The sequence below is a fragment of the Staurois parvus genome, unplaced genomic scaffold, assembly GCF_062004578.1.
Source record: "Staurois parvus isolate SC_StPar_1 unplaced genomic scaffold, SC_StPar_1.0 ptg002922l, whole genome shotgun sequence".
Taxonomy (NCBI): Eukaryota; Metazoa; Chordata; class Amphibia; order Anura; family Ranidae; genus Staurois; species Staurois parvus.
In genome coordinates, this window is record NW_028320718.1 from 232547 (window position 1) to 248180 (window position 15634).

The 15634-nt window shown below is 46.0% G+C and overlaps 1 protein-coding gene across 1 annotated transcript in view; it reads right to left on the bottom strand.

The window, feature by feature from the left end:
• Positions 1–8220, bottom strand: part of LOC149428919 (cytosolic acyl coenzyme A thioester hydrolase-like) — a 158759-nt gene extending 150539 nt beyond the window's left edge. The window contains exons 1-2 of the mRNA XM_089666943.1: positions 8134–8220; positions 7956–8070 (exon numbers count right to left, since the gene is read on the bottom strand). Coding sequence (XP_089523069.1) covers positions 7956–8070; positions 8134–8220 — 202 coding nt within the window. The remainder of the gene's footprint in view (positions 1–7955; positions 8071–8133) is intronic.
• Positions 8221–15634: the final 7414 nt, after the last annotated feature.

Below are 15634 nucleotides of genomic sequence, written 5' to 3' on the forward strand. Positions count from 1 at the left end.
AACCAGTAGGCTTCTGGACTGCATTTTTATAGTGTGAACTGGCCCTTAAAGTGGACCTGTCAGAGTCAATGAGTTATAGTCCTCATGCACACTTTTTTTTTTACAGCGGCTGTTTTTGGCTTTTGATGTTTTTTTCTAAAGCCAGTAACCCCCCAGCATGTTCTCCTCGGTGTCCATACACACAGACTGGAATCAGCGTTTTTTGGCTGGAAAAAAACCCAGAACTAGTTTCTAGAAGAGTTTTTTAGCTGTAAAAACATTCGAATGCTGAAAAACACGGTAAAACTCCACAAACCAGCATTTTTGGACATTTTTTTAACCAAAAAAATATTTTTTTATTTGTAATAACACCTAATAAACGCAAATGCGGAAAAACGCTGCTACAGGCAAAAACGCTGAAAAACTCACATTTTTAACATCACTTTACACGGCTAACGTTACCAGCGCTATCAAAACGCCCCCCCAGTCTGCATGAGGGCTTAAGTTTACTTTTTTTTGGATGCTATCCAGTAGATTCATTTGCATAAACACTATATTGCCAAAAGTATTGGCCCCGCCCTCCAAATCATGTGATTCAGATGTTCCAATCCCCTCCAAATCATGTGATTCAGATGTTCCAATCCCCTCCAAATCATGTGATTCAGGTGCTCCAATCCCCTCCAAATCATGTGATTCAGGTGCTCCAATCCCCTCCAAATCATGTGATTCAGGTGTTCCAATCCCCTCCAAATCATGTGATTCAGGTGTTCCAATCCCCTCCAAATCATGTGATTCAGGTGTTCCAATCCCCTCCAAATCATGTGATTCAGGTGTTCCAATCCCCTCCATATCATGGGATTCAGGTGCTCCAATCCCCTCCATATCATGGGATTCAGGTGCTCCAATCCCCTCCATATCATGGGATTCAGGTGCTCCAATCCCCTCCATATCATGGGATTCAGGTGCTCCAATCCCCTCCATGGACACAGGTGTATACAATCAAGCCCCTAGGCATGCAGACGGCTTCTACAAACATTGGTGAAAGAATGGGTCGCTCTCAGGAGCTCAGTGACTCCAAGCGTGGTCCCGTGATAGGTGGCCACCTGGGCAATAAGTCCATCCGTGACATTTCCTGGCTACTAAATATTCCACGCTCAACTGTTAGTGGGATTATAACAAAGTGGAAGCAACTGGGAACAACAGCCACTCAGCCACCAAGTGGTAGGCCACGTCACATGACAGGGCGGGGTCAGCGCATGCTGAAGCGCACAGTGCGCAGAAGTCGCCAACTGTCTGCAGAGTCAATAGCTAAAGACCTCCAAACTTGGTGTGGCCTTCAGATGAGCCCAACAACAGTGCGTAGAGAGCTCCATGGAATGGGTTTCCATGGCCGAGCAGCTGCATCCAAGCCTTCCATCACCAAGTGCAATGCAAAGCGTTGGAAGCCGTGGTGTAAAGCACGCCGCCACTGGACTCGAGAGCAGAGGAGATGTGTTCTCTGGAGTGACCAATCACGCTTCTGTCTGGCAATCCGATGGACGTGTCTGGGTTTGGCGGTGGCCAGGAGAACGGTACTTGCCTGACTGCATTGTGCCAAGTGTAAAGTTTGGAGGAGGGGGGGGGTTATGGTGTGGGGTTGCTTTTCAGGGGTTGGGCTTGGCCCCCTAGTTCCAGTGAAGGGAACTCTTAAGGCGACATTTTGGACAATTTCATGCTCCCAACTTTGTGGGAAGAGTTTGGGGATGGCCCCTTCCTGTTCCAACATGACTGTGCAGCAGTGCACAAAGCAAGGTCCATAAAGACATGGAGGAGCCAGTTTGGGGTGGAGGAACTTGACTGGCCTGCACAGAGTCCTGACCTCAACCCCATAGAACACCTTTGGGATGAATTAGAGCGGAGACTGCGAGCCAGGCCTCCTCCCCCGACATCAGTGTCTGACCTGACAAATGTGCTTCTGGAAGAATGGTCCAACCTTCCCATAGACACCCTCCTAAACCTTGTGGACGGCCTTCTCAGAAGAGTTGAAGCTGTTATAGCTGCAAAGGGCGGGGCCAACTCAATATTGAACCCTACGGACTAAGACTGGGGGGCCATTAAAGGTCATGTGCGTGGAAAGGGCGGGGCCAACTCAATATTGAACCCTACGGACTAAGACTGGGGGGCCATTAAAGGTCATGTGCGTGGAAAGGGCGGGGCCAACTCAATATTGAACCCTACGGACTAAGACTGGGGGGCCATTAAAGGTCATGTGCATGGGAAAGCCGGCGGCCCAATATTTTGGCAATATAGTGTACTTCTAAAGCAAAGCAAATTTTCTGCACATATGTTAAAAACTGTATTTTTTTATACATACTGCATTATATATTTTCTGAAAGCAGAGGCCTTGTATAATAAAATGGCGGCAGTTGCAATTTTGTTTTTATGTTGCATATTTGCATGACTTTATCAAATCTCTAATATCAGAGAAAAATACACAAAATTAATTTTAGTGCAACAAAAACATAACATTATACCCAATTATTGTAAAACATAAAAGAGGAGGTTCTGCTGAGTATATAGATACCAAACATGCCAAACCTTAAAACTGCACGTAGCCACAAAAGTAGGGGAAGGGGAAAGGGGGGGGGGGTTTGGCACATCCACAGTACTGAAAAAGTGATCAGGTTGCTGCGTGAATCAATATTACTCAATAGCCAGGAGCTGGATTAAAAAAAAAAAAAAAAAAGAATAATAAAAAAAAAAAAGAATAAAAAAAAGGACCCAATTGGAAACTTTTTTTTTTTAAATTGTGGATGGAGTAAGGGAGGGTTTTTTGCCATTTTCGTCCCCCATTGTGGAGATTTCCCTTCACTTCCTGCCCCATAGCCAAAACATGAAGTGAGAGGAAATCCCTCCAAAAGTGAAGTGCCCCTTTGGAAGCTTTCCCCTCTATTGCTGTTCTGGTGACAACCCAAAATTTGTGATTTTCTATTACTTTCGGTGATACTGGCCACAAGGACAAATAGGGTGAATCTCTTTAACAGGGGCACAGACAGCCATAAAAGCCCAATAAGGGGGGGGGGCGCTAATCCCTTGCCAATCTATCCAAAACTGAAAAAAACAAAACAAAACAAAAAACAAACCAACAGAAAGAAAAAAAAAATTGTGCCTTTGGTCATACTTTAACTATTTGAGTTGCGGGCCGATTATGAATGGCCTATGGATGGGGCAAGTGGTTATGTGAACGTTTGTGTCCAGAGTTGAGGTCGTTGGAAAATTATATATTTATTATAAAAAAAAAGAAGAAAAAAAGACCAGAAAAAAGGAAAAGAAGAAAAGAAAAAAAGACCAGAAAAAAGGAAAAGAAGAAAGGAAAAGAAGAAAAGAAAAAAAGACCAGAAAAAAGGAAAAGAAGAAAAGAAAAAAAGAAAAGAAAAAAAGACCAGAAAAAAGGAAAAGAAGAAAAGAAAAAAAGAAAAGAAAAAAAGACCAGAAAAAAGGAAAAGAAGAAAAGAAAAAAAGAAAAGAAAAAAAAGACCAAAAAAAAGTAAAAGAAGACCAGAAAAAAAGACCAAAAAAAAAGGAAAATAAGAAAAGAAAAAAAGACCAGAAAAAAGGAAAAGAAAAGAAAAAAAGACCAGAAAAAAGGAAAAGAAGAAAAGTAAAAAAGAAAAGAAAAAAAGACCAGAAAAAAGGAAAAGAAGAAAAGTAAAAAAGAAAAGAAAAAAAGACCAGAAAAGTAAAAAAGAAAAGTAAAAAAGAAAAGAAAAAAAAGAAAAAAAGACCAGAAAAAAGGAAAGAAGAAAAGTAAAAAAGAAAAGAAAAAAAGACCAGAAAAAAGGAAAAGAAGAAAAGAAAAAAAGAAAAAAAAAAAGACCAGAAAAAAGGAAAAGAAAAAAAGAAAAGTAAAAAGAAAAAAAAAGAAAAGAAAAAAAAGTAAAGAAAAAAATAAAAGAAAAAAGTTGAATGCAGAATATACAAAGTCATTAGTTACGTTTTCCATTCTGAGATCAACAGAAAAGAACAAAGATGTCTCCACACGTTATCTGTCTGCGTACAAACCAAAGGAAATCATTTACCCCGTGTGAAATGTTGCTAGGCAACCACCGTGCGACTGCCCAAAAACCCCGCCTGGTCCTCAAAGTTTAAAGCGAACACAAAAATCACAGAGCGAGGAAAAGTGTCTGCAGAAAATCAGAACTTCCATTCAGAAGTGTTATCACTGTAAAGCCGTTTTTCCGTTTTTTTTGGCTTTTTTGGCTTTGCATCTCCTCTCAGTTCCTTGAGCGTTACATCTCTGATAACAAGACCGCGCGCGGCGCTACATTTGGATCCAACAACATTACGGAGGTGCCGGAATCTCATCCACAGAAGTGTCAGAGAAAAAAAGATAAGACAAAATCTTGACAACATAAAAATGGTTCCATTGAATTGGTTTCTGAACCAGTTTTTGTCTACTAATGTCCATTGTACAGGAAGACAGAAGAAGCTGAAGAATAGAAACCCATCCGTAAGCTGCCTTAGGGGCAACAGCCCCCCTGAGACTGAGAAGTCTCCTGCCTGGAGAAAGACCATCTCTGTTTATCAGCTGCCCAGCCTTGATGATGGACGCACCTCCTCCGGGATTGGCTAGGTCCTTATCGATATTCAGGCTGGTAATTTGAATTCTCCTTCCTAAGCTCTACAGCAGGGGTGTGGAACTGGCGGCCCTCCAGCTGTTGCGAAAGTCCCATCATGCCTCTACCCTTGGGAGTCATGCTTGTAACTGTCAATCTTGCAATGCCTCATGGGACTTGTAGTTTGGCAACAGCTGGAGGGCCGCCAGTTTGACACCCGTGCTGTAGAGGATTCTTCTAGAGTCAGGGGGAAGCAATCAAACTTCCAACCAGTAAAACCCTGGACAGACCAAACTAAATCTATGCTCCCTTGGCTACAGAAGGAGCCAAAACGAAATTTACAGAGCAACCCAACTAGGACGGTGCTCCAGCGGTTAAAGCCGGCTTGGTGTGGAATTGTAGAGCCAGCGTTGGGTTTTCAGGTAAAAGAGATTCAGGCAGCTCTACAGCCACCCAATTCACCTTTATGGGGCTTTAAAGGTGTGCCCCTTTCCGGTGGCACCAGTGGTGGCTCCCAGGCTCTCTTGTTCTTACGGGGAGCGCAGGAGGTGATCAGGGAACACCATCCCCCCTGTATCTAATGAACCCGGAAGTGATGGGTATTGCGTTGCTTCCGGGTTCACATCTGTCATTCCCTGGCTTCTCTAGGCAAGGATGCAGCTAATCAAGAATGACCTGTGCATGATTAGCTGCAGTGGATGGCAGGGGAGACAATGGGGGTCCAACAGACCCCTGATGTCTCCATAAAGAGGACCTGTCACCTGTCTAATGCCATCACTATGGGACTTATTAGCCCTCTTGTGATAGCAATAGTTAATTAACCCCCTCAAGAATTTCTATCACAACACTTCAGATGTTGATCAGAAAAGCGGAATTGGCCTTTCCTAAGTTCCACTGATACTACTGGCAAACGACTACCCTGATAGATGATTGGCTGAGGCCCAATAGGGACAATGCAGAGCAACAGAGCCAGCTGTAATGTCCTTGTTTGGATCCCTGCACAATTCCATATATCAACGGACTACTAAGAACCTACCGGACACATCCATTACCAACACCTCTCCTGAACGCCTAAGATATGGTGACTCTACTGATTGGGTTAGGTCGATTGATAACCCAATGTAACGGAACCGTCCCCAGACTGCGCTTGGGTACTTCCGTTAGACTACCGCTTCCCCGTCCGAACACCGACCACAGCCGACCAAACAAGACTAGACGACACCAGTCTGTCTGAACATGGAACTCTTTATTTGAAACTCGAACCGGCTTTTTCTCCCCCCTCCCTGCATAATGACACAGGGCGGGGCAATCAACACTTAGCAACAAGAGACACAGGTATTCAAACTTCACACCAGCAGACAGTCCCATCAGGAGGGAGGGCTGCTGGAAACACCCCCCACCAAGCCAATACACAAACACATACATCCCATAATAATTTGCTCCCCCGCCAGACACACAATAGAACAATGGGGTACAACCACATGGCATTAAACAATCAACAACCCCCCACCCCAGTATTAGGACAGATCACCCTGTACCCCTAACAGGCACAGGGTGACTTACACATAATAGGGATATGGGGAGCTGAGACAGGGGTCTCCCCACCTCTCCAAAGTGAGCGGTGTTCCATGGGCCCCCCCACCCAAAGTCACTCCTGTCACGCCCAATATTTGGAAATCCACCCCTCCCTGAGTTCCTTTACAGTACCTAGAGCCGGCTTTTAGTCCTCCAAAGGACTATTATTATTGTTTATGATTATACAGGATTTATAGAGTGCCAACAGTTTGCGCAGCGCTTTACAAAATGAAGGCAGACATTACAGTTACAAAAAGTTACAATACAATTTGGTACAAGAGGAAACAGAGGGCCCTGATCCTGAGAGCTTACAATCTAGGAGGAAGGGTTGAGAGATAAAAAAGGTAATAGCTGTGGGGGATGGGCTGATGGAGGAAATAAATGGCAGATTACTAGGTAGAAGAAGGATAGGCTTCTTTAAAGAGAAAGGTTTTCGGGGATCATCTAAAGGGGGATAGATTAGGAAATAGCTGGACAAATTGGGGTAGGGAGTTCCACAGGATGGAAGAAGCTTGGGAGAAGTCATGGAGGCGAGCATGGGAGGAGGTGACACAGGAACTAGAGAGCAGGTGGTCTTGGAAGGATCGAAGAGAGCTGTTTGATTGATATCTTGAGACCAGGTTGGTGACGTAGCTGAGGTGGAGTTGTGGATGGCTTTGTAAGTTGTTGTTAGTATTTTGAATTTTATTCGTTGGGTGAGTGGAAGCCAGTGGAGGGATTGGCAGAGAGGGGTGGAGGACACGGAATGGAGGCCAGTGGAGGGATTGGCAGAGAGGGGTGGAGGACACTGAATGGAGGCCAATGGAGGGATGGGCAGAGAGGGGTGGAGGACACTGAATGGAGGCCAGTGGAGTGATTGGCAGAGAGGGGGGAAGACACTGAATGGAGGCCAGTGGAGGGATTGGCAGCGAGGGGTGGAGGACACTGAATGGAGGCCGGTGGAGGGATTGGCAGAGAGGGGTGGAGGACACTGAATGGAGGGCAGTGGAGGGATTGGCAGAGAGGGGTGAAGGACACTGAATGGAGGCCATTAGAAGGATTGGCAATGAGGGGTGGAGCACACTGAATGGAGGCCAGTGGAGGGATTGGCAGAGAGGGGTGGAAGACTCTGAATGGAGGCCAGTGGAGGGATGGGCAGAGAGGGGTGGAGGACCCTGAATGGAGGCCACTGGAGGGATTGGCAGAGAGGGGTGGAGGACACTGAGTGGAGGCCAGTGGAGGGATTGGCAGAGAGGGGTGGAGGACACTGAATGGAGGCCAGTGGAGGGATTGGCAGAGAGGGGTGAAGGACACTGAATGGAGGCCATTAGAAGGATTGGCAATGAGGGGTGGAGCACACTGAATGGAGGCCAGTGGAGGGATTGGCAGAGAGGGGTGGAGGACACTGAGTGGAGGCCAGTGGAGGGATTGGCAGAGAGGGGTGGAGGACACTAAGTGGAGGCCAGTGGAGGGATTGGCAGAGAGTGCCATATGTATATTCATACACCAACTATTCCAAGAGGGAAAAGCTACAGACTTTCAAGCTGTGCAGTTGGAATTCGATGTTTCCACAAACCCCTTTTTCTAATATTACCGGCTCCAACGCATAGCTCAAGGCCCCTTTGGTTAAAAAAAAAAATATATCAATATATAGTTTTAATGTATTATTGGCGTTTTATTGATTTAATTTATTAATATTTAATGGATGGAATGTATGATTTTAATAAATGTTATTGACGAACTGATGGATTTAATGAATGAATTTTATTGATTGTATTAATGTTTTTAACTTGATTAAACCAAAATAAAACTCTCGCTTCCCCTTACCTGGGTTAATGACGGGAATGATGGTGTCGCCATTTCTCTGTTTCGTTTCCAGACGCTCCAGTTTCTGATTTTCGTATCTCTTCTTCCCCTCCTCCTCTTTTCCTTCATTCTCGTACTGAAAATACAACAGATTTTTTTTTTTACGTATATTGGTATACCACCGACCTCGCTGATCTACATGTCCAATAATTGTTAGTGGACTCCACAACATCATCTCAAAGGCGGAGATAAACTGAGCTGCAGTTTTACCCCCACCCCCCGCCATCTTGCCTATATGTGATGATGGTGAATCATGGAGTGGACGCAGGTGTAGCAATCATGCACACAGAGATGGACGCAGTCATCCATTTTGCTCCAAACCCCTCCATCTTGTATCTCTCTTTCCCAAATCAGATTCCTCTGATATCCCCCCTCCCTCTCTGTTGAGTGACATGTGGTCTGGATGACAACAGAGATCACAGACAGCAAACTCATAAGGAGGGCGTCATGCCTATAAACCCCACTAGCTGGTGCCCCTATGTCTGCGAGACTCTTGCTGGAGAAGGGATCGTAAAACCATAAACCAAGCCCTCACTGAGCTTCTAAGACATTCCAGGTAGTCATAAAAACAGACTTACATTTAAAAATTCACTTTTCCATATAATTTTATATCTTCAAATAGGACATACTTACATAAACATGGAGCACATATTCAGATGGCTCACTCTAATACAAATCGCCTGATATACTACATCCCCTAGCTGGCATATACAGGAGAGCAGAAAATTATATCTCCTTAACTATCCAAGCAGATATGTCATATTTCATATCTAACCGTTCAGCAGATGCGTCTGCATATTACTCTACTAGTGGCCAGGCTGCTAAATGCACCGAGAATAAGTTATGAACCATAACATCAACTAGGAGAGTTTTTGGTTCTAGGTTGGGTCTCCGCCCCAACACCCCTCCCCAAATGAGGAGATTGGTTCTCTGCTTCAGGGAAACACCCTGCTGAGTTCCTAGAAAAAGCTGAGCTAAGCTGAGTTGAGATGAAGTTGAAGATTCTCTCTTTTAACATCGGAACTAACTTTGGGAGATAAGGCATCCATTTGGCTCTGAAACCTGATCTGCTTAAAACCAAGGCTGACGGCAAGTACTTTATCCCTCTAAACATCTTTCTGTTATCTCTTTGCTGTGCTGTTGCCATTTGTATATATATATATATATATATATATATATATATATATATATATATATATATATATATATATGCTACATCTTTTTCTGTAATTATCTTTATTGCACTCTTTTGACCCTTTAGTAATAAATCTTACTTTCTGAAAGTGTTGAACGGTTTCTAAAGCTCTTTAATGCAAACTAAGAATCCCTGCCTCTGAAGAGTGCTACTGTATGTTTTAAACTTCGGTATATCTCTGCCTGCGGTGACAGTGGTATACAGACGATTATTCAAACATCAGAGTGTTATTGCTGATATTGCCGAGTTTCCTCTTTCTCTGTACAAAAAAAGAGGTGGTGGCAGTGTGAAGGGTTAATTGCGTAATTAACCTGACCCAGTAACAATCGCTCCCAGGCTGCAGATACACAGATTGTGGTCCATTAGCTGGAAAATCTTTGTGCAGAGTGCAGCTGGGCGTGGCATTGTTATGCACGTGACAGCGCAGTTTTAGATTGGCTAGTCCTTCGGTCACGAGTTTAGTGAGAAGGGCTGGGGTCTGACGCCACGATCGTCACAGCAGGGACACATCTAATTGCACCACGGATTTCCGGCTTTACATGTGGGATGTTTGCACCACAGATTTCTGGCTTTACACGCCGGATGTTGCATGGGGTGAGGGGATAGACGCCATTTTGCCCATATATAACCCGCAGGTAGTCAGTCATACGTAATGTGCTGTCCATCTTGGTTGAAGGGGATGTCATTGTGGTTGGCATATCGAGGCACGTCGTGATAATTTACACTTTTGACTTGCTCGTCTTATTTTTGAATAACAGCCTGAGGATAATTCCATTTATTTAAGTCATTAAATGTACATTAGATATGAGGTGATATCAAAAAGTTTGGCAACACACCAACAGATCACAGCATAAGGCTGCACAAACAGTCACAGGGAGCACCGACCCTCACATGTCAGTGTGCCAAAAGACATCATCCTGTGTACATCGGGAGCTGTGCAACTGGTGCTATTCTGACCACGTGCATTACCGCGTCTGCCATTTCATCATGGACAGCATGCTAGAGCAAAGACCAAATGTGAAATTCTGTGTAAATGATTTATTCTTCCAAATCAAATACACCTTTGCACACTGGTACTGACTAGTATTCCAATGTTTCTCTTCTCCCTCAGTTTTCCTCCATCACTCAGCTAATGTGACCCCAGCACTGATGGAGAACAAGGATACTGTGCAGTTGACCAACATCCTCCTTATCAACTGATGATGTCATTGGTTGTCAGGATGCTGGCGGCTAGAAGGTCATAATGGTGGATAATGAAAACCCATGGCTTTGTGTAACTAAAAGGCAGACTTGATCCACCTCTGGCTTGTACACAATTTTTGAGCAATTTATAGGCATTTGGCCAAGGCACTCCTAAAGAGACCTCTGTGTCTAAGCTCCTTGGGGGGCAAGGACTGTGTCTAAGCTCCTTGGGGGTGCAGGGACTGTAAGCTAATTGGGGGGCAGGGACAGTTGTAAGCTCCTTGGGGGGCAGGGACAGTTGTAAGCTCCTTGGGGGGCAGGGACAGTTGTAAGCTCCTTGGGGGGCAGGGACAGTTGTAAGCTCCTTGGGGGGCAGGGACAGTTGTAAGCTCCTTGGGGGGCAGGGACTATGGTAAGCTCCTTGGGGGGCAGGGACTGTTGTAAGCTCCTTGGGGGGCAGGGACTGTTGTAAGCTCCTTGGGGGGCAGGGACTGTTGTAAGCTCCTTGGGGGGCAGGGACAGTTGTAAGCTCCTTGGGGGGCAGGGCAGTTGTAAGCTCCTTGGGGGGCAGGGGCAGTTGTAAGCTCCTTGGGGGGCAGGGGCAGTTGTAAGCTCCTTGGGGGGCAGGGACAGTTGTAAGCTCCTTGGGGGGCAGGGACAGTTGTAAGCTCCTTGGGGGGCAGGGACAGTTGTAAGCTCCTTGGGGGGCAGGGACAGTTGTAAGCTCCTTGGGGGGCAGGGACAGTTGTAAGCTCCTTGGGGGGTAGGGGCAGTTGTAAGCTCCTTGAAGGGTAGGGGCAGTTGTAAGCTCCTTGAAGGGCAGGGACAGTTGTAAGCTACTTGGGGGGCAGGGACAGTTGTAAGCTCCTTGGGGGGCAGGGGCAGTTGTAAGCTCCTTGGGGGGCAGAGACAGTTGTGGGCTCCTTGGGGGAAGGCAGGGACTGTGTGTAAGCTCCTTGGGGGAAGGCAGGGACTGTGTGTAAGCTCCTTGGGGGAAGGCAGGGACTGTGTGTAAGCTCCTTGGGGGAAGGCAGGGACTGTGTGTAAGCTCCTTGGGGGAAGGCAGGGACTGTGTGTAAGCTCCTTGGGGAAGGCAGGGACTGTGTAAGCTCCTTGGGGGGCAGGGACAGTTGTAAGCTCCTTGGGGGGTAGGGGCAGTTGTAAGCTCCTTGAAGGGCAGGGACAGTTGTAAGCTCCTTGGGGGGCAGGGACTGTGTGTAAGCTCCTTGGGGGGCAGGGGCAGTTGTAAGCTCCTTGGGGGGCAGGGGCAGTTGTAAGCTCCTTGGGGGAAGGCAGGGACTGTGTGTAAGCTCCTTGGGGGAAGGCAGGGACTGTGTGTAAGCTCCTTGGGGGAAGGCAGGGACTGTGTGTAAGCTCCTTGGGGGAAGGCAGGGACTGTGTGTAAGCTCCTTGGGGGAAGGCAGGGACTGTGTGTAAGCTCCTTGGGGGAAGGCAGGGACTGTGTGTAAGCTCCTTGGGGGAAGGCAGGGACTGTGTGTAAGCTCCTTGGGGGAAGGCAGGGACTGTGTGTAAGCTCCTTGGGGGAAGGCAGGGACTGTGTGTAAGCTCCTTGGGGGAAGGCAGGGACTGTGTGTAAGCTCCTTGGGGGAAGGCAGGGACTGTGTGTAAGCTCCTTGGGGGAAGGCAGGGACTGTGTGCAAGCTCCTTGGGGGGAAGGGACTGTGTATAAGCTCCTTGGGGGCAGGGACTAAAGAGAATGTACAATATGTAAAGAGCTGTGTAAATTGACGGTGCTATAAAAATGCCTAGAATAAATAAATCTCTGCTCAAGCACACCAGAATACACAATGTAGGGTGCACAGAACTGGGACAAATATTGGTTGTTGCATTGGGGCCCAATCAAAAGAAAAGGACTGCCGTAACAGCCATATAAAAAGTAAACTGTCTTGCATAAACATAAAAAAAAAAAAAAAAACAGTTCCAGGTGGAGTTGCCCTTTAAAAAAGAAAAAGAAAGTTGGCAAGCCTTTTCCTTAACATGTTCGGTGGGATGCAAAGCTTCTGCCGGGTGACTCAGCTGTAGCGCCGTCACACTTCTCTTCAGTCTGAGGTCCGGATTCTTCCAAATGGAAAATAAATAACACGTTGCCAGCCTTGTGACTTCTCCTCCCCCAGAAATCACATCAACACACAAAAAAACCCAAAAAGGTGTGAAAACCTCAAAGAAAAACAAAAAAACCAAAAAGATCAAGTAACAGCTACTGAGCGTTCCATCTGCCAGGGGAGGACGATCGCTCCTCGAAGTACATTGTTAAAGGGTCTGTCCACTTTCTGATGAAATCTCCGCGGTAGGAGAGCCGGGGGGCCATTTACGTCTAATCTATTATTATTACGTTTTAGAAATTTTGACACGAAGAGAAAGAAAAAAAAAAAAAGACCAATAAATAAAAGTCTACAGACTCTTCGTTTTCTTTAGAAAGCAGCCACAGGAGGAGTAGAAAAGCCTGTCCCCTGCCAGCATGCTGTAGAAAAGGAGCCTTACTCTCTGTGGGGAAGCAGCGGTCTCCCTCCAGAGGTGCGTCACACCCCCATCCGAGTCAGAGCCGTAGTTCTCCAATCGGTGAAGTTAACGCGGATGTAAAGGCTGAAGGTTTTTTTTTTTTTTTTTTTCTTTTAAACTTTCATACATTCTAAGCATGAAGGTAAAAAACCTTCTCTGTGCAGCACAACCCCCCCCCCCCCCCAACGGCCTCTCCCTTATACTCACTGGAGCCCCCTCTTGATCCAGCGATGTGCACGGGAGCCTCGGGTTGTCCTGGATCTCGCTCTTCTCAATGGCTGAAAAACAGTCAGTGAGCCAATGAGGAGAGATTGTGTGTGTGTGTGTGTGTGTGAGCCAATGAGGAGGGATTATGAATGTGTGAGCCAATGAGGAGAGATTGTGAATGTGTGAGCCAATGAGGAGAGATTGTGTGTGTGTGTGAGCGAATGAGGAGAGATTGTGAATGTGCGAGCCAATGAGGAGAGATTGTGAATGTGTGAGCCAATGAGGAGAGATTGTGAATGTGTGAGCCAATGAGGAGAGATTGTGAATGTGTGAGCCAATGAGGGGAGATAGTGTGTGTGTGTATCTGAGCCAATGAGGAGAGATTGTGAATGTGTGAGCCAATGAGGAGAGATTGTGAATGTGTGAGCCAATGAGGAGAGATTGTGTGTGTGTGTGTGTGTGTGTGTGTGAGCGAATGAGGAGAGATTGTGAATGTGCGAGCCAATGAGGAGAGATTGTGAATGTGTAAGCCAATGAGGAGAGATTGTGAATGTGTGAGCCAATGAGGGGAGGTTGTGTGTGTGTGAGAGCCAATGAGTGGAGGTTGTGTGTGTGAGAGCCAATGAGGGGAGGTTGTGGGTTGTGAATGTGCGAGCCAATGAGGAGAGATTGTGAATGTGCAAACCAATGAGGAGAGATTGTGAATGTGCGAGCCAATGAGGAGAGATTGTGAATGTGCGAGCCAATGAGGAGAGATTGTGTGTGTGTGTGTGTGTGTGTGTGTGTAGGGGGGGGGGGGCAAGCTGCCACAGCCCTTCCCCCAATATTTATCTGAGCCCCCTCTTGATTCAGCGATGTGCACGGGAGCCTCAGCTGTCCTGGGTCTCTCTCTCCTCATTGGCTGAAAAACAGCTAGTGAGCCAATGAGGAGAGTGTGGGGGGTCCAAGCCGACGTGTGTCTTATGGATGCATGGAGCGTGGCTCGGAAGTGAGAATGCACCAGTGCCCCCATAGCAAGCGGCTTTCTATTGGGGGCACTTGTCTAGGAGGAGGAGCCAGGAGCTCTGGCAGGGAACCCAAGAAGAAGAGGATTGGGGCTGCTCTGTGCAAAAAGATTACACAGAGCAGGTCAGTATAAAAAGTTTTTTTTTTTACATTTTATACATTTTTACATGAAGAGAAAATAGAGAAGACCAATAAATGTCAAGTATGCACCGGCCACCATCGTCATCGAAAAAGGGATACAAAGACAATAATGGTCCAGAATGCACAGACCACATGGGAGGACAACGAGGCATTATCGGTATACAGGAATATATGGAAACATTTTGTGCAAAAACAACACTAAAAAGAATGTATAAAGAACAGCCAACAGCAGCCAAGGTGGCCAAGGAACGTCCTCCACATCTCACAGCGACTATTCACCAAACATTTTACCGTTAAATGGTAACAACAAAACTAGGATATAAAGATCCGGAGGGAACCATTAACCCCCCTAGCGGTCTGATGATGTCAGGATTTCTGTGCTCAAAGCGGTACATTTTTTTGCATGGAAAGATGTATTTTTTTTTATTGTCGGCCTGTAATTTTTAGGAATAACTCCCTGAAATCTGTCTGAACAAGAGTCTAGTAAACATCCCGGGGAGGATAAAATTGAAACACGAAATCATAAATTATAATTGAATAAATAATCATAAAAAATAATAATAAATGTAATTCAATAATATAATCACCAAAAACACTGAAATGTGAAATAGAGCGCCAAGTTGGCACATCGCTGAGCTCAGTCGCAGAATCGTTTTCAGTGTCTGATGATGAATTTCCCCCACCAATCATTATTACTCAATTCTGCAAGTGGTTCTGATTTACTATCGCTGTTCTCTAGCCGATCTAAAACCGCGTCTGACCTAAAGGGACGCTTTTTGGACGCCATGGGCGTTTCTCAGTTTCCAGGCAGAAAGAACAGTAAAAATGCAGGCAGGGCGCCGGACAAAGCACTCGGGACACAATGTATGTGAAATGGGTTGATACAGGAATGTTATACTGTGTGATTTTAGTGGATTTAGTGAATGTCACTTTTTGACATTTTCAAATTTCCCGCCAGTTCCGTCCCCCGTACGTCCCGACGTCGCAGGGAACGGAACCCGGAAGACAGATGCTGGCATTGGCCGGAGGACATTACGGGGGACATCGCGGGAGCGCAGGACAAGGTAAGTGATTGAGGGATCCCGGAGCAGCGCTGCAGTGTATTCCCGAGTGTAGCTCGGGGGGGGTCACTGCTTGTGGTGCTGAAACTTTACCCCGAGCTACACTCGGGAATACCGCCAGGGGGGTTAATCAAATACCATATAGGAATAAATAATCTTTCTGCACTTACTGTGAAAAATGTCCAGAGCTGAACCCACCGAACACCTAAATACTAGATGTCATAAAACAATATATACACATAAATGTGCATCAAAAGTGAAAACTTGAATACACTATATTGCCCCAAGTATTGGGCGGCCGGCCTTTCCACACACATGACCTTTAATGG